The sequence below is a fragment of the Leucoraja erinacea genome, chromosome 30, assembly GCF_028641065.1.
Source record: "Leucoraja erinacea ecotype New England chromosome 30, Leri_hhj_1, whole genome shotgun sequence".
Classification (NCBI taxonomy): Eukaryota; Metazoa; Chordata; class Chondrichthyes; order Rajiformes; family Rajidae; genus Leucoraja; species Leucoraja erinaceus.
Genome location: NC_073406.1, coordinates 4209680 through 4234764, shown reverse-complemented (window position 1 = coordinate 4234764; position 25085 = coordinate 4209680). Strand labels below are relative to the sequence as shown.

The 25085-nt window shown below is 45.4% G+C and overlaps 1 protein-coding gene across 4 annotated transcripts in view; it reads left to right on the top strand.

Moving 5' to 3' along the window:
* Nucleotides 1-876: 876 nt before the first annotated feature.
* Nucleotides 877-25085, top strand: part of tmco4 (transmembrane and coiled-coil domains 4) — a 73994-nt gene continuing 49785 nt past the window's right edge. Inside the window, exons 1-8 of one of the 4 annotated variants that reach the window (XM_055659168.1) lie at nt 877-958; nt 5609-5697; nt 6063-6249; nt 10029-10203; nt 10543-10570; nt 12144-12276; nt 13300-13397; nt 18347-18490. In XM_055659168.1, the coding sequence (XP_055515143.1) occupies nt 6119-6249; nt 10029-10203; nt 10543-10570; nt 12144-12276; nt 13300-13397; nt 18347-18490 (709 nt within the window). In that variant the 5' untranslated portion in view covers nt 877-958; nt 5609-5697; nt 6063-6118. Of the gene's footprint in view, nt 959-5462; nt 5580-5608; nt 5698-6062; nt 6250-10028; nt 10204-10542; nt 10571-12143; nt 12277-13299; nt 13398-18346; nt 18491-25085 lie in introns of those variants that run through there. The other 3 variants (XR_008725855.1, XM_055659170.1, XM_055659169.1) reach the window with 3 other exon arrangements.

Below are 25085 nucleotides of genomic sequence, written 5' to 3'. Positions count from 1 at the left end.
GTCCCAAGGCTTTCGGATAAAAGGTTGTGCACCTGTATATGGACACATTGATCTGTTTTGTAGTAAATGCCTACTATGTTCTGTTGTGCTGAAGCAAAGCAAGAATTTCATTGTCCTATACCCTATTGCCATAGAGGGAGTGCAGAGACGGTTCACCAGACTGATTCCTGGGATGTCAGGACTGTCTTATGAAGAAAGACTGGATAGACTTGGTTTATACTCTCTAGAATTTAGAAGATTGAGAGGGGATCTTATAGAAACTTACAAAATTCTTAAGGGGTTGGACAGGCTAGATGCAGGAAGATTGTTCCCGATGTTAGGGAAGTCCAGGACAAGGGGTCACAGCTTAAGGATAAGGGGGAAATCCTTTAAAACCGAGATGAGATGAACTTTTTTCACGCAGAGAGTGGTGAATCTCTGGAACTCTCTGCCACAGAGGGTAGTTGAGGCCAGTTCATTGGCTATATTTAAGAGGGAGTTAGATGTGGCCCTTGTGGCTAAGGGGATCAGGGGGTATAGAGAGAAGTCAGGTATGGGATACTGAGTTGGATGATCAGCCATGATCATATTGAATGGCGGTGCAGGCTCGAAGGGCCGAATGGCCTACTCCTGCACCTAATTTCTATGTTTCTATGTATACAGGGACACATGACAATAAACTCACTTGAACTTGAACTTGAACTTGAGTTTCTCTAGTATCTTTGCTTGGGGCAAGTTGGGAAAGGCCCACTCTTCGCGCTCGTGCATGAGAGCCGGACGCACGGTCGTGCCCGCGCACGCTCCAGGGCGCCTCGTGGCCGCGCACGCTCCAGGGCGCCTCTTGCCCTCGTGGACGCGCACGCTCCAGGGCGCCTCATGCCCTCGTGGCCGCGCACGCTCCAGGGCGCCTCTTGCCCGCGCACGCTGCCCGTTGCCGCCCGGCGCGATGAAGGTGGAGGTGAGGCCGAGGCCGAGCCAGGTAATGGGCGCCTCTCTCCCCGTAGTCTCTCTCCCCGCCTCCTCCCCAGGCCTCAGCCCTGGGCCCCTGATCCTCCTCTCTCCCCCGAACCCGTCGGTAGCCGGAGCTGGGTTGTATTAATAATGGTGGCACAAACTAACGCACAGGACTGTCAGTGAGAGACTTCGTCCAGTGACCCGCTCTCCCGAGTAAATCATCATCCCTGGACTCAACACCTGTAATAATAATAACCCCGGAATATCTTCACCAACTCATAAATTACAGGAGCAGAATTAGGCCATTCGGCCCATCAAGTCTTCTCTACCACTCAGTCATGGCTGATCTATCTCTCCATCCTAACCCACATTCCTCCTGCCTTCTCCTCCATGACACCCGCACTGATCAAGAATCTAACTATTCCTGACTTTAAAATATCCATTGACTTGGCCTCCACAGCGGCCTGTGGCAATGAAATCCACAGATTCACCGCCCTCTTGACCAAATGCACCCTCCACAGTAACTTCTGCTTTCACTGGGCAAACGTCCAATGTCTATTCACTCAGAGAGACCAACATGGAGGCCATTCAGCCCGTCAGGTCAATGCCAGGGAGTTGTCCCATTTTCCCCCTCTCCTTTTTTCGTTGTAGAGATACAGTTTGGAAACAGGCCCTTCGGCCCAACTTGCCCACACCGGCCAACAATGTCCCAGCTACACTTCTCCCACCTGCCTGCGCTTGGTCCATATCCCACCAAACCTGTCCTATCCATGTTTCTTAAATGATGGGATAGTCCCAACCTCAACTACCTCCTCTGGCAGCTTATTCCATACACCCACCACCCTTTGTGTGAAAAGTTACCCCTTGGATTCCTATTAAATCTTTTCCCCTTCACCTTGAACGTATGTCCTCTTGTCCTTGATTCCTCTACTCTGAGCAAGAGACTCTGTGCATCTACCCGATCTATTGCTCTCATGATTTTGTACACAATCTATTCCTCTCACTATTTTGTATAAGATCAGCCAGGCAGCATCGGTGAAGGAATGGACAGGCGATGATGTTTCAGGTCGGGGATCCTTCAGTGTCTGAAGAAGGATCCTGACCTGAAATGTTGTCTGTCCATTCCATCGACAGATGCTGCCTGACTTGCTGAGTTCCTCCAACACTTTCAATACTCTGAATAATACCTTGCCTCAGCCTGTATAATTGCTGCCTGTATCAAGCGCATTGTTTTGAATATGTCTTTCCTCAACTGCAAAAATAATCATCGATAAGGTAAAATATCCATGTAAAACCTGTTTGGGTCCTTGGCTGGAGTCGGGGGGGGGGGGGGGGGGTAAAGGGACAGGTGTTGCATCTCCTGCGGCCTGCAGGGGAAAGTAGCTGGGGAGGGGATGGTTTGTGTGGGAAGGGACGAGTTGACCAAGGAGTTTCGGAGGGAACGGTCTCTGCGGAAAGCAGAAAGGGGTGGAGGTGGGAAGATGTGGCCAGTAGTGGGATCCCTTTGGAGGTGGTGAAAATGTTGGAGGATTATATGCTGTATGCGACGGCTGATGGGGTGGAGGATGAGGACAAGGGAGAATCTGTCCATGTTACGAGTGGGGGGGAGGGGGAGTAAGAGCGGAGCTGTGGGATATCGAAGAGACCCTAGTGAGAGCCTCATCTATAATGGAAGAGGGGAACCCCCGTTCCCTAAAAAATTGGGCTTCACAGTCTGTTACAGAGTCTTACAGTGTGGAAACAGGCCCTTCGGCCCAACTTGCCCACGCCAACCAACATGCTCCATCTACACTAGTCCCCCCTGCCTTTGTTTGGCCCATATCCCCCTAAACCCAACGTATTCACGTACCTACCAAATGTTTTTAAACGTTGTGATAGTGATAGTACTTGCCTCAACTACCTCTTCCGGCCAGCTCGTTTCATATACCCCCGCTCACTTTAAATCTATGGCCTCTGGTTCTTGATTCTCCTACTCTGGGTAAAAGACTCTGTGCATTTACCCTATCTATTCCTCTACCCTATCTTTATTCTTCTGTGTGCCTGTGGGAATTATTGTTGTATACATTGTGAAGCATGTGACCAGATTTGCAGCATATGTTTATGATGGCACCATTATTTATGTGTGCACTGAATCTGTTGTGTTTGAACGCAAATAATGAGAATGTGTGAAAGCAAGATCATTTATGTGTTTAATTGCATTTATAAGCCAGTGATAATGTAGCTTTGAGGCTTTCAGCTGCAACTACTTTGCTAAAGAGATAAACATTTAAGAATTCAAGATTCCTATTGTAAAACCAGAAATATAATACTGTAGGACATTGTTAAAATGTGCGTTCCAGAAACATTGGCTTGATCTCATCTTAAGGTTTGCGTGCAGTTCCTGGAGTTAGATTGAAGTGGTACAGAGGAATAGCTTAGCTCCAAATGTGCTCTGTCCCTGGGCTAATAATTTTGTATGGAACAATGTCTTGTGTAGCAAAGTGAAGATTAGATTAGTGATGTCTTACAGCAGTATATGCATATGTTTGGATTCCAGAGCAAATCAGGTCCAAACTTACATAAAAAAGAGCTGCAGATGCTGGAAAAATCGAAGGTAGACAAAAAATGTTGGAGAAACTCAGTGGGTGAGGCAGCATCTATGGAGAGAAGGAATTGGCGACGTTTCAGGTCTCGACCCGAAAAGTCGCCAATTCCTTCTCTCCATCGATGCTGCCTCACCCTCTGAGTTTCTCCAGCATTTTTTGTCTACCTTCCAAACTTGTTTTGTTTAGTTTAGAGATACAATGCGGAAACAGGCCCTTCAGCCCTCCAAGTCTGTGCCTATCAGTGATCCCCGCACACTAACGTCATCCTACACAAACTAGGAACAATTTTACCAAACCAATTAGGCTATGAACCTGTACGTCTTTGGAGTGTGGGAGGAAACAGGAGGACCCGGAGAAAACGCACGTGGTCATGGAGAGAACGTACAAACTCTGTATAGATAGCACATGTAGCCAGGATCAAACCCAGGTCTCTGGTGCTGTAAGGCAGCAACTCTAAAGCTGCGCCATCGTGGCTGCTCTAATAAGAAATGGGAGAAGGTAAAAGAATAAAATGAATGTTATTCCTTTCTCTGATGTGGAAGGAAATCAGAGCAACCGGAAAAAAACGACGCTGTCACAGGGAGAACACGCAATCTCCACACAGACAGCAGTCAAGATCAGAATTGAACCCAGGTCTCTGGCGCTATGAGGCAGTCAGTCGCTCTACCAGCTGCACCAGAGGACATAGGTTTAGGGTGAAGGGAGATTTAATACAAATGTGAGGGGTAACATTTTCACACAAAGGGGTGGTGGGTGTATGGAACGAGCAATGGCCATGTCAATGGATATTTTAAATGTGGAGATTGACGGGTTCTTGGTTAATAAGGGTGTCAAGGGCTATGGGGAGAAGGCAGGAAAATGGGGTTGAGAGGGAAAGATAGATCAGCCATGATTGAATGGCGGAGTAGATTTGATGGGCCAAATGGCCTAATTCTGCTTCTACAATTTATAATAATAATAATAAATTTTATTTATGGGCGCCTTTCAAGAGTCTCAAGGACACCTTACAAAAATTTATCGGGTAGAGGAAAAACATGTAAGGGGAATGAAATAAATAGTAGAGACATGACTAGTACACAAAGTAAAGACAGAATACAATTCAAAACACAATATGAGGCAATTAATGCACAGATGAAAAGGGAGGGGGACGTGGGGCTAAGGATAGGCAGAGGTGAAGAGATGGGTCTTGAGGCGGGACTGGAAGATGATGAGGGACACGGAATTGCGGATCAGTTGGGGGAGGGAGTTCCAGAGCCTGGGAGCTGCCCTGGAGAAGGCTCTGTCCCCAAAACTGCGGAGGTTGGACTTGTGGATGGGAGGGGCTGATGTGGATCTGAGGACCGTGAGGGTTGGTAGGGGGAGAGGAGGTGAGAGGTGATGGGGGGGGGGGGGGGGGTGGGAGATGGTGGAGGGCTTTGTAGGTGAAGATCAGGATTTTGTAGGTGATCCGGTGGGAGATGGGAAGCCAGTGAAATTGTTTGAGGACTGCATTGATGTGATGCCAGGATTTGGTGTGGGTGATGAGTCGGGCGGCTGCGTTCTGGACCAGTTGGAGTCGGTTGTTGTAGGTGGAGCTGATGCCAAGGAGAAGTGAGTTGCAATAGTCCAGTCGGGAGGAGATGAAGGCATGGATGAGTCTTTCAGCAGCGGGCAGTGTGAGAGAGGGTCTGAGTTTGGCGATGTTGCGGAGATGAAAGAAGGAGGTTTTAATGACATGGCGGATGTGAGGCTCAAGGGACAGGGTGGAATCAAAGATCACGCCAAGGTTGCGGGCCTTGGGAGATGGGGAGACGGTAGTGCCGTCGATGGTGAGAGTGGGGTTATTGAGCTTTTATGAACTTATGAACTATTATTGATTACTGAACAGATTTGGATATCTGTCCCAACAATTCTTCTGAACTTGTGGTGATCTGAGCCTCGTTTTGAGCTGTTCTTTCCACAGTTAGATCATATTTCATACACTGCGCAGATATCTTGTGAATTTGAAGGTCGCAACCTACACAAAGTTAATGAATAACATTCCAAGTGTTTTGTGGTTGCAAGTTTGCGGAATGTTGCAAGGTAATTGCTTATTTTCTTATGTTTGCCAGGTTAGTCTGCCTGTTACCTAAAGTGGATGAAAATTCGTATTGTGGAACATTATATTCCTAAACCTAATGAGAAAACCGATGGCACAAAGGTACTTGCGTGACGTTTTGAGCTCAAGGATCAAAGTTTATGTCATTCAGTATTGTTAGCTGAGTCATAATTCAATTTGAAAACAATTGGGAGAGTTTGATGTTTTCTGAAGTACATTGTATAAGTTTTGCGGTGGCCTTTATTTGTTAAGATCAATTAATTGTTGACAGCAGCAGTCGGCACTAAGGCTCTGTCGTGAATTGTTGACCTGCTGCACTACCTCCGCAGAACAATAATGTTGCGTGATTTATTGCCAACAGTTCACTGCAGAATGGTCTGGAATTCTTTGTATAATTGTTTCTGTTGTTCTTCCTTTGCTCTTTGATGTGCTTATTTTAAAAAAACCCATATTGTTTCTGTTAACAGCAGCTGAAAATGAATACGTGACTGACTGAGACTGTGGTGAGCACAGACCAGTGAAGATGAGCTGTTTGGCTGAAGGCAAAGAGCCACTACAGTTGGTCGGCCAACTGCTGAGTGAACCGGGACAGTTTGCTTACGGTGGCCTGTGTGGTGTCACCCTGTCACTGCTGTTTCCTGGAGAGGAACACAGGTTAGTTCCCTAACGAATGTTCAGCATATTGACGACCTATTTTAGCGTTTGTCATTTGTACACCCACAGCAGAGGTCATTTGGTAGCAACCGTCTCGGAAAAGCAGCCAACACAATCAAAGACTTGTCCCACCCCAGTCATACCCCCTCCACCCTGCTTCTGTCGGGCAGATGATACAGAAGCTTGAAAGCACGCACCACCAGACTTGGGAACAGTTTCTTCCCCTCTGTTAGCTGGGTCCTGAAAGGTCCTTCCATAAACTAGGATGCTGTCAGATTCACCTCGACTTCATTGCAGACATTGGACTTTGTCTATGAAACTGACACTCTACAATGCTGAGAACTATATTCTGCACTCTGTATCTTTCTCTTTGCTCTACCTGTTGTACTGAGTTTGACTTGATTATATTTATGCAGAGTATTATCTCCTCTGATTGGATAGTATGAAAAACCAAAGCTTTTCACTGTACCTCTGCAGACGTGTCAATAATAAACAAGGAACTGCAGATGCTGGAATCCTGAGTAAAACACAAAGTGCTGGAGTAGCTCAGCAGGTCAGGTAGCATCTGTGGAGGACATGGATAGGTGACCTTTCAGGTCAGGACCCTGATCTCTATTTCCTCCAGCAATATCCTTTATTGAGCAATATTCTCCATATCCTTTTTCTTGGTGAATACCAATGTGAAGTACTCATTAATAGCCCTGTCCCACGGTGCGAGTTCACTCCCGAGTTAAAAAAAAATCAAACTCGTGGTAAGCACGGAGAATGAACGCAGTGGGTACGTCGGAGCTCGGGGGACGTCTCTTAGCGCTAACGGCAGGTACTCGGGAAGACTCGCTAACGGCAGGTAAGCACGGGCAGACTCGTGAAGATTTTTCAACATGATGAAAAATGTCCACGAGAGCCCCGAGTACCGACGAGTGGCCATTTCTTAAATTCCGTTCGAATCAGGGCAAACTCGGGAGAGCTCTTGGAATGAACTCGTACCGTGGGACTGGGGTTTTAGTATCTTGCCCACTTCCTCTGGCTGCAGGCATAAATTCCCTCCTTTATGCTTGAGTGGTACTATCTCCTGAGCTACCCTCTTGTCTTGAATGTATGTATTCAATGGTTTGGGATTCGCCTTAATCCTACTCACCATGGATATTTCATGGCCCCCGTTATCCCTCCTGATTCTCTTTTCTTTCGTTCCGTCTTCCTATATTTTCCTTAAGGGCATTGACTAATTTCAACTCAGTATGCTCCTGCAGGGATTCACTCCTACACTTATCCAGTGATTCACTTGATCCCAGCTGCCTGTTCTTGATCCATGCCTCTTTTTTTCGAACCAGAGCCTCAATATCTCTTGTAAGTCCACGGTTTTGCCAGACTTGCCCTTCACTCTGACAGGAACATACAGACCCTGAAATCTCGTGGTCTCACCTTTAAAAGCCTCGCTTTGCCGAATTGTCTTTTGCCCGCAAGCAATCTTTTGCAAGCTCCTGTCTACGCCGTCAAAATTTCCCTTGCCCTAATTTAGAACTTTAACTTGTGGACCAGTTCTGTCCTTTTCCATAACTAGTTAAAATAACTTAATAGAACTCTCAAAATGCTACCCCATTGACACCTCGTTAGCTTGCCCTGCTCTATTTGTCCTGTATTCTGACCAGCTGGCCGTGCAACAATCCCCAAATGTCCACCTGTATGGCCCAGAAGAAGCCACACTTGAATTGCCAATGTGCAGCTTTTCTGCTGATGGAATCCTTAAATTGAACTAATATTCAGGTTACATGTGCTGTTGCATGTTTATCACTTAAAAAGTTGTTGAAATCCTGTTAGCTTTTAGGACGCTCTGCAAACAAAAAAAAACAAGAATCCCGACCTGAAACGTCACATACCCGTGCCCGCCAAAGATGTTGCCTGACCCGCTGAGTTAAGGGCCTGTCCCACATGGGCGTCATTTGCGCCTCATTTTACACAACATCATTTACGCTTCACGATGCACGACACGCATGGCGTGCATTACGCGCATATGATGCGTGGTGATGTAGGCAGTGACGCGCAGTTGCGTGCGGCGCCCCTTGGTTTTGGCATTCACAAAATCTTCGCGCACCACCTGCGTGACACGCAAATGACGCCAAGTGGGACAGGCCCTTTACTCTAACACTCTGTGTTCTTTTTAGAAACTATCATTATTTCCCACCTGCTGGATCATCATCAACATCTTTTAACGCCATTCAAAGTTGCTCAAGTCCTTTTCAACTTGGGGCAGATATTTCCTGGCACTGTCTTCAGCAAAACTCATTGGCAATAATAAGCTGCATCTTCCGAATCCATGACAGATGCAGATGCTTAATAAGTGATGAGTACTTCCTATTCTACAGTTATTGTCACATTGAGCAGTCCATGAAACCTACAGTGACAGTACATGATTTATAAATCCAAAGCAGGCATCACCGCCCTGCACTCCTCTGCCCCATATCCAATTAATTGGCTCTACCACTTGAAGATAAATTGGAGTTAGTGCTGCCTATCTACCAGACTGAGCACTTGTGATCAATTTTAGTAGAAATCCATTTAATTCAGAGTACATGATGTACTCGCTGAAGGTCTGCGGGTCCGAGATGTGCTTTCCAAGCCTCACATGCTGCTTCCTGTCTGTCAGAAAGTTGATGATCCACTGACAGAGGAGTTCAGGCACAGTCAACTGAGAGAGTTTGGAGTGCAGTAGCTCTGGCACAGCGGTGTTGAATGCAGAGCTAAAATCCACAAGCAAAATCCTTGCATAGGTCCCCTGGCGGTCTAGGTGCTGGAGGATGAAGTGCAGGCCTAAGTTGACTGCGTTATCCACTGATCTATTTGCCCGGTAGTATGCAAACTGCAGGGGGTCCAGCAGAGGGGTTGTGATAATTTTCAGCTTGGCCAGCATGTCTTTCAAGGGTCTTCATGATTGCAAAGGTCAGTGCGACAGGCCTGTAGTCATTAAGACCAGTAAAGGACCAATTGAAAATTTCTGTGTAGACTGGCGCCAGTCGTTCGGCACAGAGCTTAAGGGCAGAGGGGGAAACATAGTCCAGTCCTGGAGATTTCCGGCTTTTCTGTCTCTTGAATAGCTTTTCCACCACCTCAATTGCGATTGTTAATGATGCAGAAGTGGCCAGACTGATGTTGGGCAGCAAGGAGGGAGTGGGCAATGGACGAGGGCCCAGTCTTGGCAGACTAGAGTCAGGCTGTAAGGGGGTATGAAGTGGTGATTGGGGAAGGGACCAGTCTTTGCAGACTGGAGTCAGGTTGTAAGTAGGTGTTGGGGAGGAGTGGGTGGGGGAGGGAGGGAAGGGGTACCGGGGTTATGTTTCTGTCTATCGAACCTGCAGTAGAACCTGTTCAAGTCGTTGGTCAGCTGACGAAGGTCAGTAAACATATTTACATGAATGTGTAAGAAGGAACTGCAGATGCTGGTTTGAAGAACATCTGAAGAAGGGTCTCGACTTGAAACGTCGCCCATTCCTTCTCTCCAGAGATTCTGCCTGTCCTGCTGAGTTGCTCCAATATTTTGTGTCTTTATTTTCATTATATTTACATATTACTATATTTACTCTATATTATTACATTTGAAGATATGCATGTACTGAATCATAGTCTGAAGAGCTGTCCTGACCCGAAACGTTATCTGCCCATTCTCTCCACAGATGCGAGATGACCTGCTGGGTTCCTCCAGCATTCTGAATTTTTCATTGAATTTTATATGTGTGAATCCTTTTTAAAGCAGGTTCAATAAATAAATTCTTTTGGTTTTGCAGGCTGTACAGAGTGCGATTTATCGATGGGCTTGTAGAATGGTTGCAGCTTTCCGAATCTGTCTTGCCTGTCATGGAGGCCTTTGCCAATGGATTGGGCGGGGAAGGTGCCATCACGTTTGCTGATCTGCTGCTGAAAGAACCAGCTCTGAAGGACAACCAAATTTTAATCACTCAGGTAAACAGTGAAGCTGCATAAAGGTCCTGACTCAGACTCGAAACATCATATAACCATATAACAATTACAGCACGGAAACAGGCCATCTCGACCCTTCTAGTCCGTGCCGAACACATAATCTCCCCTAGTCCCATATACCTGCGCTCAGACCATAACCCTCCATTCCCTTCCCATCCATATAACTATCCATATATTCATGTTCTCCAGAGATGCTGCCTGACCCGCTGAGTTACTCCAGCACCTTGTGTCTTTTTTTATTCTGTGTAGTTTTATGGTGTCTTTTTGCCTTCATTGGAAGAGGTCAAACATATAACTGATTTTATTTTCTCTCTGTTTCAGGATCTTGTTTCCTTTTCACTAAAAGATGGTAAGTTCTGGGTTCTCTAACTCTGATTTCTAACCTCACTGGAGATATACTCACTGGGCTGGGGTCACCTACCTTCATCTTCCTTGAAGGTAGATAAAAATGGTGGCGAAACTCAGCGGGTGAGGCAGCATCTATGGAGCGAAGGAATAGGTGACGTTTCGGGTCGAGACCCTTCTTCAGACTGCGCCTTCAACTTCCTTGAGCTCCCCAAGCTTGCTCAACCTCTCCCTGGAGCTCAGGCCCTCAGGTCCTGGCAACAGCCTCATAAATCATCTCTGCACCCTCTCCAGCATAACTACTTCTGTACTCAATCCACTGGATCCAAGAATTAGGAGGGGGGTCACATCCAAGAACCATTTTCAGCATGCCATTTCAGATTTTGAATTTCTGCCATCACCAACAACGCTTTCAAGAGAGAGCTAGATAGGGCTCTTAAAAATAGCGGAGTCAGGGGATATGGGGAGAAGGCAGGAACGGGGTACTGATTGGGGATGATCAGCCATGATCACATTGAATGGCGGTGCTGGCTCGAAGGGCCAAACGGCCTACTCCTGCACCTATTGTCTATTGTCTATTGATTCTACACACACATTTCTCTATCATCCTGCTGCCTACATGGACAAATCTCACGTTAGTAACACAATAAAACAGTAATTATCTGATGCCCAAAAATATCCTTGTTGTAAATATAATTGCTCCATCACTCCTCCCATCAATTCAAAAACAGAATACCCCTGTCAGGAAGATTGGCACGCTGGCATCCACTCTTACTCCCGCACTGCTGAATCTGAGCCAAACTGAGCTTGATGTACTAAATCAAAGATAACTGTACAGAGCTGACATGGGTTATATATTTGCTGTCAATTAATTTCTATGGACTGGTGTACTCCAAACCAAGATTGGATCAGCCCCAAGATCTTATTGAATGGCAGAACAGACTCGAGATTTTCTATGTTCTTAATTAATTCAATCAAAAATAGTTTGAGAGGCTTTAGTTTGGAGATACAGTGCAGAAACAGGCACTTCGGGCCATTGAGTCCACGCCGACCAACAACGTTCACTCTAGTTGTATGTTATCCCATTTTCGCACCCACTCTCTACACTGGACAATATACAGATGCCAATTAACCTAGAAACCCACACAACTTTGGGATGTTGGAGGAAACTAGGGCACCTGGAGGAAACCCTAGGCTGTCACAGGGAGAATGAACAAACTCCACACAGACAGCATCTAATGTCAGGATCAAACCCAGGTCTCTGGTCAAGTTCACTGTAAAATGCAGAGCAACGCTTCACTTCTGGAGCTGCACAAGTAGGGTACATGTGGAGCCAGTCTCGCTGCACCATACTGCATCCTCCTTCTTAACTTCAACAACCCATCTCTAATCTTTTGACCCATGCTGATGAACTAGTGTGAACGAGTGATCGATGGTCATCCTAGGCTTGGTGGGGCCGAAGGGCCTGTTTCCATGGTGTATCTTTCAGTCAGTCGAAGTTACTGTGATGCCGGGTTAATTCTGCTCTGGCAAAACAATTGAACATCTTCTGCTTGGTTTGTTTCCCGCGTTGGCAGGTCGCTACGATGCACGCGCGCGGGCTCTCATCCGTCACATCACCTGGCTCCTGAGAATCCCATTTGAGGAACTGGAGATGTTTGAAGAATCATTGGTGGAGACACTAAAAGAAAATAAAGAAAAAGACACAGAGTAAGAGAGTAAACTAGACTTTTTTAAATTCCAGTGTGTTCTATAATTAGATACTGATGGGCCTGTCCCACTTAGGCATTATCTTTAACGAATCTTTGTTCTTTTATGTATATTTTTTATTCACACTGCTGAGTAAAGTAGTTTGGGCGACTATGCGAACATGTTTTAAAAATGTTTCGGTGACAGTGGCGAATGTTTCAGTGTGAATGCAGTGCAAGTTACAAGTACAGTGAATCAAGGGGAGCAGCTGATGGGACATAAGGGATTCCTAGTAAAATTACCCCTAGTGTGCAGCCTGAGAGCTAGTTTGTATGTGTCGAAGGGCCTGTTGCCTTGCTGTATCTTCCAGTCATTGATAGTCTCAGCAACCCAGGGACATCCCAAACCCAAGGCAGAATCACTCAGCAGGTCCACCTCTGTGGAGAGGGAAAAAGCTAATTATAAGTATCAAAAAAAATTCAGGATCCTTAGAATTTTTCCTTTTGCATTATTTGTTACAAATAGGCACATCTTTCGTTTTGTTTAGAGATACAGCGCGGAAACAAGCCCTTTGCCCCACAAAGTCCGCACTGACCAGCAATTCCCACACATGAACACTCTCCTACTTTTACATTTATACCAAGAGTGGGAGGAAACCGAAGTTCTCGGAGAAAACCCACGCGGTCACGGGGAGAATGTAAAAACTGCCCTCAGCCAGGATCGAACCCGGGCCTCTGGCGCTGTAAGCTCTGTAAGGCAGCAATGTGCTGCCCAGGAAAGATATAAAGAAAGACTGACGGCACCAACTATCAATGATTACTATTGTATAGACACCTATTTTGTAGGGGCTTATAACTGAATTTATACTGATGACATATTTTTCTCTTAATTGCTTTTCCATAAGGATGACGATCACAGTAAGTATTATTTTAATGCACAACTTTTAAATATTGAGACTTCACCATAATATTTTTTTGGCTCATTGTTGTTGCTAATTTACTTTTGGACTCGTAACTGACCTTGTTTACGCTTCCACTTTTTCAGAGAATTTGAAATATCTCAGAAGAAAAAAGATCGTAAAAAGAAACTGAAGCGATATTTCCTTATTGGTCTTGCTACAGTAGGTGGTGGAACTGTGATTGGTATGTTGTAACCACGTTTACGTGACCATGATGTACATATTGTGACTAAAACCAGGTTAATATGGAGTCATAGACTCATATAGCACGGAATCGAGCCCTTCAGCCCAACTTGTCCATGTTAACCAAGGTGTCCCAGCTACACTAGTCCCATCTGCATGCATTTGGCCCTTATCCCCCTAAACCTAACCAATCCATGTACCTGGAGATAGGTTGATGACTATCTCTAATGTTGCACCTAAAACCATGTTATAGAAACATAGACATAGAAACATAGAAAATAGGTGCAGGAGGAGGCCATTCGGCCCATCGAGCCAGCACCACCATTCATTGTGATCATGGCTGATCGTCCCCTATCTATAACCCGTGCCTGCCTTTTCCCCATATCCCCTGACTCCACTAGCCCCTAGAGCTCTATCTAACTCTCTCTTAAATCCATCCAGTGACTTGGCCTCCACTGCCCTCTGTGGCAGGGAATTCCATAAATTCACAACTCTCTGGGTGAAAACGTTTTTTCTCACCTCAGTCTTAAATGACCTCCCTTTTTATTCTAAGACTGTGGCCCCTGGTTCTGGACTCGCCCAACATTAGGAACATTTTTCCTGCATCTAGCTGGTCCAGTTCTTTTATAATTTTATATGTTTCTCTAAGACCCCCCCCTCATCCTTCTAAACTCCAGTGAATACAAGCCTAGTCTTTTCAATCTTTCCTCATATGACATTCCCACCATCCCAGGGATCAACCTCGGGATAATGGGAGTTATAATGGGAGTTGGGACCATGATTGATATACTATGAATAAACCAAGAGTGAACTGGGTTGATGCATTTGTGATGGCTATTATAAGACAGGTGCAGCGGGTAGGGCTGAAGCCTCATAGCTCCACTGATGTGTGTTGGATCCTGACATCCATGATGTCTGTGGAGTTTGCATGGGCTTCCGCTTGGCGCTCGGGTTTCCTCCCACGGCTCAAAGACATGTGACCTGGTAGGTTAATTGGCCACTATAAATTGCCCCTAGTGTAGATGGGTGGACGTGTTGATGGGAACAGGGGTAGAATAACATAGGATTAGTGTCAGTGAATGCATGATGGATGGGCTGAAGGGCCTGTTTCCATGCTGTATCTTTCAATCAATTCAGTCCATAAAAAAAACACAGCATGGGATTTACTAGAATGTTGCCTGGGTTTCAACAACTAAGTTACAGAGATAGGTTGAATAAGTTAGGTCCAGGTCTCTGGAGCGCAGAAGGTTAAGGGGGGACCTGATAGAGGTCTTTAAAATGATGGGAGGGATAGACAGAGTTGATGTGGACAAGCTTTTCCCTTTGAGAATAGGGAAGATTCAAACAAGAGGACATGACTTCAGAATTAAGGGACAGAAGTTTAGGGGTAATATGAGGGGGAACTTCTTTACTCAGAGAGGGGTGGCGGTGTGGAATGAGCTTCCAGTGGAAGTGGTGGAGGCAGGTTCATTGGTATCATTTAAAAATGAATTGGATAGGCATATGGATGAGAAGGGAATGGAGGGTTATGGTATGAGTGCAGGCAGGTGGCACTAAGGGGAAAAAAATTTGTTCGGCATGGACTTGTAGGGCCGAGATGGCCTGTTTCCGTGCTGTAATTGTTATATGGTTATATGGTTATGGAAAACATGATTTATTGTGACCAAGACAATCTGTTGAAACAGGGGCTTCTTGCGAGGGTTTCGAGGAATGGTGCACACAAGCCCATCCTGGTGGATCTTTACAACATTTCTCTTGGCCATGACCAATATCTGACTGTATTCTGATAATGAAATGTGTTATAGGAGAGAGAAATGTGCTGTGGGGAATGGAGCTGAGACACATTAAACTTCATTGAACCCAGTCTGCATTTGAAATTGGACAGTAATTGTTCTGGAAGCTGTTACAGAGTAATAACAAAACTGTCAGCCAGCGCCGTGGGAACGACTGTCCTCTGGCTCATGAGAGCTAGTTTCATGCTAACGTGTTTCAACTGGTTGGCAAGAGAAAGACAGATACAGATACTTGCTTTGAAACAAGTTCACAAACCTTTCTTGCAATTTCAGCAATACAGTATTCCCAGTACATTTTGCTCAGTCAGGATAGAGATTCCTCATAGATCTTTAAACCAGCACTGACATTATTTTGATTACATTAAGCGAACAGTAGGATTCGAGGTTATTCAATAATAGCATTTTCTACTTCAGTTTCGAGGAAGATTTGAGACTGAGTACTGAGATACAGCGCGGAAACAGACCCTTCGGCCCCTCGAGTCCTAGCCATCCAGCAATCACCCCATTACACCAACACAATCCCACACACTAGGGACAATTTACACGTTTACCGAAACCAATTCACCCACAACCCTGTACGTCTGTACTGGATAAACTCAGCTTGTACACGCTAGAATTTAGAAGGTTGAGGGGGGATCTTATAGAAACTTACAAAATTCATAATGAGTTGGACTGGCTAGATGCAGGAAGATTATTCCCGATGTGTTTAAAAAGGAACTGCAGATGCTAGAAAATCGAAGGTACACAAAAAAGCTGGAGAAACTCAGCGGGTGCAGCAGCATCTATGGAGCCTGAAGAAGGGTTTTCGGCCCGAAACGTTGCCTTTTTCCCTCGCTCCATAGGTGCTGCTGCACCCGCTGAATTTCTCCAGATTATTGCTGATGTTGGGGAAGTCCAGAACTAGGGGCCACACAGTTTAAGGATAAGAGGGAAGTCCTTTAGGACCAAGATGAGAAAATCATTTTTTACACAGAGAGTGGTGAATCTGTGGCATTCTCTGCCACAGAAGGTAGTTGAGGCCACAGTTCATTGGCTATATTTAAGAGGGAGTTAGATGTGGCTAAAGGGATCAGGGGGTATGGAGAGAAGGCAGGGATGGGATACTGAGTTGGATGATTATATCGAATGGCGGTGCAGGCTCGAAGGGCCGAATGGCCTACTCCTGCACCCATTTTCTATGTTTCTATGTCTTTGGAGTGTGAGATGAACTGAGAGCAACCGGAGAACACGTCACCGGGAGAACGTACGTGAATTGGTTTTGGTAAACTCCGTACAGACAGCACCCGTAGTCAGGATCACACCCATGTCTCTGGCGCTGTAACACGGCAGCTCTACCACTGCGCCATTGTGCCGCCCAAGCAGGCAGATCATAACATGCTCTGCAGGCATCTTGTCTATTAGATGCTTCACATTAAAATTGACCCATGCATCTTGAAACAATGTTTAATTTAGTGTGAAAGAGACGAACAAAAAAAAAAAATCATCCGATTAATGTTTTTGTTACCCAAACTAATGAACTGGAAAATGGTGTTGGCTGAGATTCCCTCAAACTGTTCTCTGAAGTCATCATACTGAAATTAACTCAATAAAAGTAATGAATGAAATGAGATTGTGGTTAAATAGGTTTACCAGGATGCTGCCTCAATTAGTGGACATTAACTGCAAGGAGCGGTGGGACAAACTTGCATTGTTTTCTGTGGGATTCTACAGGTTTACAGGTTTCCTTTATTGTCATTCAGACCGAAGTCTGAACGAAATTTCGTGCCTGCAGTCATACATACATACAATACAATAAAAAAACAACAATAAACACACATTCTGGTCATTGAGGAGAGACCTAATAGAAGTCTATAACATTGTGAGAGGCATATGTAGCAGAGACATTCAGAACCTCTTTCCTGGGGTGGAAATGTCAAAGGCTGGAGTGCATAGCTTTAAGGTGAGAGGTGCAAAGTTTTTGACACAGAGACAACAGACAATAGAAATAGGTGCAGGAGTAGAGGCCATTTGGCCCTTCGAGCCAGCACCACCATTCAATGTGATCATGGCTGATCATCCCCAATCAGCACCCCGTTCCTGCCTTCTCCGCTAATTTTAAGAGCCCCATTCTACCTCTCTCTTGAAAGCATCCAGAGAACCGGCCTCCACCACCCCCTGAGGCGGAGAATTCCACAGACTCACCACTCTCTGTGAGAAAAAGTGTTTCCTCGTCTCCGTTCGAAATGGCTTACACCTTATTCTTAAACTGTGCGTGGCCCCTGGTTCTGGACTCCCCCAACATCGGGAACATGTTTCCTGCCTCTAGCGTGTCCTAGCCCTTAACAAGAAAGTGGTGGGTGCCTGGAATGCACTGCCTGGGGTGGCAGTGGACTCAGATGCCAGAGTGGTATTTAAGATACTTTTGAATAGTCTGAAGAAGGGTCTCGACCCAAAACTATTTATTCCCTCCATAGATGCTGCCTCACCCGCTGAGTTCCTCCAGCATTTTTGTCTACCTTTGAATAGGCTCATGTATTTGCAGGTAATAGAGTGATATGGATCGCGTGCGGGCAATTGATACTAGTTTATCTTGGCCTCGTGTTCAGCATGGACATTGTGGGCCGAAGAGCCTATTGCTGTGCTGTACTTTTCTGCTCCTAATTCTCTGATACATCAGCAAAATGTGGTTTAGAAATCCAAATATGTAAAACTATTTCTGATTCCACACGAATACCAATAATCCGTTATATTTGCAATTACAAATAAATTTTATGATTTAATACTGGTAGGTCTGCTGGTGAGTCACCAGGTAGATATCATCTGGAAATAAGTATTATGCATGAGATTAGATGCTGCTTCATGCGTGGTAGCTCATTCTCTGGTGATGATTCATTTCAAAGGAAGCCACATCTTTGAGCTCAATAATACAATGGCATTAGTACTCAGTTTTCTGTGTGAAGCCATTAAAACAGTCTAATAAAAAAGTAGACTCAAAATGCTGGAGTAGCTCAGCGGGTGAGGCAGCATCTTTGGATCTCGACCCGAAACGTCATCCATTCCGTTTCTCCATAGATGCTGCTTCACCCGCTGAGTTACTCCAGCATTTTGTGTCTACCTGCGATTTTATCCAGCGTCTGCAGTTCTTTCTCACACAAAGCGGTCTAATTGTTATCCACAGGCCTCACGGGCGGACTTGCTGCTCCACTCGTGGCCGCGGGAGCTGCTGCGATCGTCGGGACTGCAGGAGCAGCGGCAATTGGCTCCACAGCTGGCATCGCCATCATGGCTTCTGTATTTGGGGCCGCAGGGGCAGGCCTGACAGGTATGGGCGTATTGTAATTGCAATGGTCCTTTTCAAAGTCACACTTAGGTGGGTTGGACAGGTTAGATGCAGGAAGATTATTCCCGATGTCGGGGAAGTCCAGAACTAGGGGTCACAGTTTAAGGATAAGAGGGAAGTCTTTTAGGACCGAGATGAGAAAATCATTTTTTACACAGAGAGTGGTGAATCTGTGGAATTCTCTGCCACAGAAGGTAGTTGAGGCCACAGTTCATTGGCTATATTTAAGAGGGAATTAGATGTGGCCCTTGTGGCTAAAGGGGGTATGGAAAGAAGGCAGGGATGGGATACTGAGTTGGATGATCAGCCATGATCATATTGAATGGCGGTGCAGGCTCGAAGGGCTGAATGGCCTCTACTCCTGCACCTATTTTCTATGTTTACCAGACTCCACGCCACAGTCACTTCACGCTGCCTCAGGAAAACGGCAACATAAACATGGACCTTTCGCACCTTTTATATTTGGATTGGGCTTGGTTGTATTCCTGTATAGTATGAAGAAGGATTTCGGCCTGAAACGTTGCCTATTTCCTTCGCTCCATAGATGCTGCTGCACCCGCTGAGTTTCTCCAGCACTTTTGTCTACCCAAAATAATTACATTTCCTCACTGGTTCATCACAGCTGCAATCTTGCCGAGAAACACCAAGAATAAAAAAACGTTATCCCAATATACAAACTTACCTGTCAAATTCTATCTTTTTCTCTCTCTCTCTTACACACACAAAAAGGAAAGTGAAAAAAAATGACCCATCATCCAAAAAAAGCAGAAAGAGAAATCTGATGTCAATTTAGAAAAAAGTGGGAAATTGTTCCCCGACTCCCTGAGGCAATCAGGCAAAGCTCCAGGAGATTATAGTAATTTATAAATCCTTCTGTTCCCAACTAACTTACAACATACTCTCTACAATTGAAATTGAGGTCCTGCCTCAAAAATGTTTCCGAGCTTCCTCTTTGAAGGACTGTAGGGAATCCAAACTCACAGTGTACTTTACTAATCTGTTCCAGAAGTTGATCACTCTGAAAAGAAATACATACTACCTCTTTGCCTTATGATTTAAATTCATATCCCCGAGACATACTATCTCCATGCTTCTCAAATAACGTAACCAACTGGATGTAATCTAATCCCTTCATCATTAAAAAAAACCTTAATCACGTCCACTTAGTTTGAATGGCTTTAAACAAAAATAAAAGTCTTCAGCCTTTATATTATCTTTCTATCTTCTCACTACCTCCCACTGTATGAGTCAAAATGATATGCAGGACTGAAAATATAATAATAATAATAATACATTTTATTTGCGGGCGCCTTTCAAAGTCTCAAGGACACCTTACAGAAAATTAATAAGAGAGAAAAAACATATAGTCGGAGTAAAATAAATAATAAGGACATCACCAATACACAAATTAACGACAGAATTCGCTCCAAAGACAAAAAAATCAAAAACACAATGTGAAGAGAGGGCAGCGGCAGCTAAAGCGCGCCAGCGTCCACTCTCCCTTCCGACAGCCATCTTGGACACAAACTAACATATTCACATTACACACAAAAAAATCATCCCCCCACAATGGATACCACTGTGGGGGAAGGCACAATGTCCAGTCCCCAACCCCAGTTCTCCCAAAGTCAGGCCTATTGAGGCCTCCGCTATTGCCTCTACGGGAGGCCCGATGTTCCTGGCCGTTCTCGCCGGGTGCTGTTGCCCCGGCGTCGGGAGAGTCCTCTCAACGGCTGGGCCACCTGGAACGGCCGCTTCCTTACCGGAGACGACAAGGCCGCGCCGGTTTGGAGCTCCCAGGCTCCCGATGTTGAAGTCGGCGCCGCCCGCTCCGCTCCGCAGACCCGCAGCCCGGAGGTGTTGAACACGGCGGTCACAGCTCACCGCAGCAGCAGCGCGTCGATCCAGCGCGGCGATATGTCTGTGCAAATGCTGTGTGCAGCTGAAATGGTATCATGCAATAATATCTTAAACTAGGCATGTCCTCCAGCGATATTGCCTGACCCACCGCGATACTCCAGTAAGTGTCTTTTGTTCCTTGTGTCTATTTTTGTAACCAGACATCTCCAGTAGCGAAAGCATTTTGGCTTCAGGAGCCTGATTAGATGCCTTGAGGACTTGCCATCTGTTGTATCTCATTCAAGGTCCTTGCATGATAAGATTAAGCCTGGAGATTCACAAGGAACTGCAGATGCTGTTCACAAGAGCAAAACACAAAGTGCTGGAGTAACATAGAAACAAAATGCTGGAGTAACTCAGCGAGTCGGGCAGCATCTCTGGAGAAAAGGAATAGGTGGCATCTCTGGTCGTAACCCTTGTTCAGACTCTAAAACAGGATTTTGTGTCTATTTTCCGTGTAAACCAGCATCTGCAATTCCTTTTGGTCGACACAAAATGCTGGAGTAACTCAGCGGGACAGGCAGCATCTCTGGCGAGAAGGAATGGGTGACGTTTGTGAAGAAGTCTGAGGAAGGGTCTCGACCCAAAACGTCACCCATTCCTTCTGTCCAGAGATGTTGCCTGTCCCACTGAGTTACTCCAGCATTTTGTGTCTACCTTCGATTTAAACCAGCATCTGCAGTTCTTTCCTACACATCTGCAATTCCTTCCTACACAAGTGCTGGAGTAAACCAGAGGGTCTGGCAGCATCAGTGAAAGAAATGGATAGGTGACGTTTCAGGTCAGGATTGATGGTCTGAAGAAAGGTTCTGACCTTATCCATTGGTGGTGCCAAACCCACTATGTTACTTTGTTTCACTGGAGTTTCACTTGTATGCCAACTTACCCATTAAAACATCAACAACATTTGGATTCCCCTTAATGCTTATAAATTATTCCAAGAAATTCTAATCTTCCAAATGCTCTTCCAGCCATCTGTTTTAAATTTAACTTTTTGCCCATGATTCTACATTTGACAGATGCCTTATCTGTACATTTAAAACTTCTGATAAGTTTTCTTTTTAATTCTACTCTTTGTAATCTGACCAATCTGAGCCTCACTGCCTTTTACTTAATGGCAGTGGTTTAGGTTTATCATTGTCATGTGTACTGAGATCCAGTGAAAAGCTTTGTTTTGCACGCTTTCCAAACAGATCCGATATTACTATACAGAAATACAATCAAGTACAACACAATAGATGAAGCAAATAGATGAAGATACAGTGTGCAGAATATAGTTCTCAGCATCTGAAGAAGGGTTTCGTCCCGAAACGCCACCTATTCCTTTTCTCCAGCAATGCAGTCTGACCCGCTGAGTTACTCCAGCATGTTGTGTCTATCTTTGGTGTAACCCAGCATCTGCAGTTCCTTCCTACACATTGTAGTGCCCAAGTTCCATAGACCGAGTCCAATGTCCGCAATGGGGTAGTGGTGAATCTGACAGTACATCGCTGGTGCTGTGGATTTTGTTTCGTTGAATATTACCCATTATAATGCCTAAAGGGCCTGTCCCACTTAGGTGTCCTTGGCACGCAAATTACGCGACCTCGTGGTCGTGTTGAGGCGCACGGGCATCGTATGGCTGCGGGGAGGCCGGTCCCACTGGGAAGCGCGGAGGGGTATGGAATGCACGACATCGTGCGGGGCTCCGAAATTTTTGTAGCGAACAAAATCTTTGCACGCCAACTGACAGCTCAACTGTCGCGGAACTGACGGCCAAAGTGGGACAGGCCCAAGACCCTGGCGTGACGCAACGTCTCACCTCCAACAGCAGCAGAAGCAGGCAAACGATCGCCGAACTCGGCCTGGGGCTCACGGCCGTTGCGGTCCGGATCCGCCCCCACTTCTACTCCCAGAGCGGGGCCAAGAAAATTGAAGATAGACACAAAATGCTGGGATAACTCAGCGGGACTGGCAGGATCTCTGGAGAGAAGGAATGGATGACGTTTTGGGTCAAGACCCTTCTTTCAGACTGAAGAAGAGTCTCGACACGAAACATCATCCATTCCTTCCCTCCAGAGATGCTGCCGGTCCCGCTGAGTTACTCTGGCATTTTGCGTCCATCTTCAAATGACGTCACACGCTCCAGACGGCTGTGCGGTCGAATGAAGTCGCGCGACCTTCACTGGACCGTCACGGATCAACGCGTAATTTGCGTGCCAAGGACACGTAAGTGGGACAGGCCCTTTAGATGCTAAAATGCTGTCTACAGTATCTGGTGGACATCCACATCTCTGACATAAACACACACTGTTCAGGCTGCATTCTCGTTGGCATTTCACTGGCTTTGAAATTGACAACTCTGTTATTAAACCTGGGATACTATTCAAACCTTCTGATGTATTCTCACTCATTGTATATTCATATGGGTTCGTTTTCCAATACAAAGCCATCGTTTATTTTGCAGTGTAACGATAAGCCATTAAAGGAGGGAAATGAGGGGAAAAAATGATCCACCTTAATTACATTAACAAATGCTACCTTGGTGCCTCATAGCCATTTGGCAACAAAACTATTCCTGAGCCCTTTTTCAATGAGACTGGCAGTGTTAGCAGTTTTGTACAAACCATTGTCAATTGTATGCTGACAACAGCCTGCCAGCAATTAGGAACTGGATCAGAGACTGTCCAAGCTTCCTGTTATAATGAGAGCAGTCCTGAGCTACTAGCTACCTCCCTCAGTGAAACCCTCTTTGATCGGACTTTACTGGGCTTTATCTTGCAGTTGACGTTATTCATGTTATTCCCTTTACCATGTTTCTGTACACTGGATGGCTCAATAGTAATCATGAATTGTCTTTCAGCTGACTGGTTAGCAGACAACAAAAGCTTTTCCCCGCACCTTGCTACACGTGACAATAAACTAAACTCAAACTCAGCTCAACAGCGGCAGCAGTTAAAAACCTCAGGGCCCATTCACTTAGCTACAGGGAGAGGTTGGACAAATTGGGATTGTTTTCTCTGGAACTCCGGTGGTTGAGTGAAGACCTGATAGAAATACCTGAAATGATGAGAGGCATAGATGGAGTAGCCAGTCAGATACCTTTTCCCCAGGGTAGAAATATCAAAGAGTAGGGGGCAGAGTTTTAAGGTGAGAGGGGGAAAGTTTAAAGGAGATGTGCGTAGCAAGTTGTTTTACACAGAGAAGAGTGGGCGAATGGAACTCATTGCCTGGGGTGTTGGTGGAGGCAGATCTGATACTGGCATTTAAGAGTATTTTAGATAGACACATGGATACACAGGGAATAGAGGAATGCGGATCACAAGCAGATAGAAGAGATTAGTTTATCTTGACTAGACACAAAATGCTGGAGTAACTCAGCAAGACAGGCAGCATCTCTGGAGAGAAGGAATGGGTGACGTTTCGGTTCAAGATGCCTCTTCAGACTGATGTCAGGGGAGTGGGAGATACATAGATGGCAGGTCCAGCATTTTGTGTCTATCTTCGGTTCCTTCCTACACAGTTTATCTTGGCATTATGTTTGGCACGGACCCTGTCGTGCTCGAGAGCCTGTCCTAGCACTGTACTGTTCATCATTCACTCCAAGAGGTTAACGTCCAGGCAGCCAGCACACCATCTTATTTCAGGCCAGCATGTTTTACGTAATGAATAATGAACTAGTGTGAGACTGAGTCAAATGTACTGTGCCATTTATATTCAGTGATGTTCTTTGGATGAACTTACTCATCCATAATGCAATCATGAGGTGGAGTGTCATTTCGGAATGAAGAATCAGAGATGAGTTAGAAGAGAAAAACAATGATATGATTTGGTGCGAAAATGAGTTGGTCTTCTCACTTTATATCTCGTGCTACATAAAGGCATCCGCGGCAAATCTGCTGATTAAAGGAAGTATTTTTACGAGCACGGACAAATCTTCAACTTGCTGACATTTCTTGTTGTTTTAAAATTTACTGAATTAAGATTAAATATGTTTTAGTTAAAACGAACTGCTGGTGATTTATACCGGGCCAAAATTATTTCCTTCAAGAGTAAGCTTTGATTGTACTAGCATAGAATAAAGCAAAGTAGTGTGAACATTAAAAAAAAAACACTGCAGATGCTGTAAATCTGAAATAAACAGAAAATGTGAGGAACATTCAGTAGGTTCAACAACATCTGTCGAAAGAGATAAAGAGTTAACGTTTCGAGCCTATTGCATCAGACCTGAAGCATTTACTCTATTTCTCCATTCACAGATGCTGCAGGACATGCTGAGTTTAGTTTACTTTAGACTTTAGAGATACAGAGTGGAAGCAGGTCCTTCAGCCCATCGAGTCCGCTCGGACCGACAATCAACCCATACACTAGTGTTTAAGAAGGAACTGCAGATGCTGGAGAATCGAAGGTTACACAAAAAAGCTGGAGAAACTCAGCGGGTGCAGCAGCATCTATGTGGAGCGAAGGAAATAGGCAACGTTTCCTTCGCTCCATGTAAATAGTTGAACAATCTCAAAGGAAGTTGAAATAGTTGAAAACCCAAAGGAAATAGGTAACGTTTCGGGCCGAAACCCTTCCGGGTTTCGGCCAGAAACGTTGCCTATTTCCCTCGCTCCATAGATGCTGCTGCACCCGCTGAGTTTCTCCAGCTTTTTTGTGTAACCCATACACTAGCACTATCCTACATGCTTGGGACAAT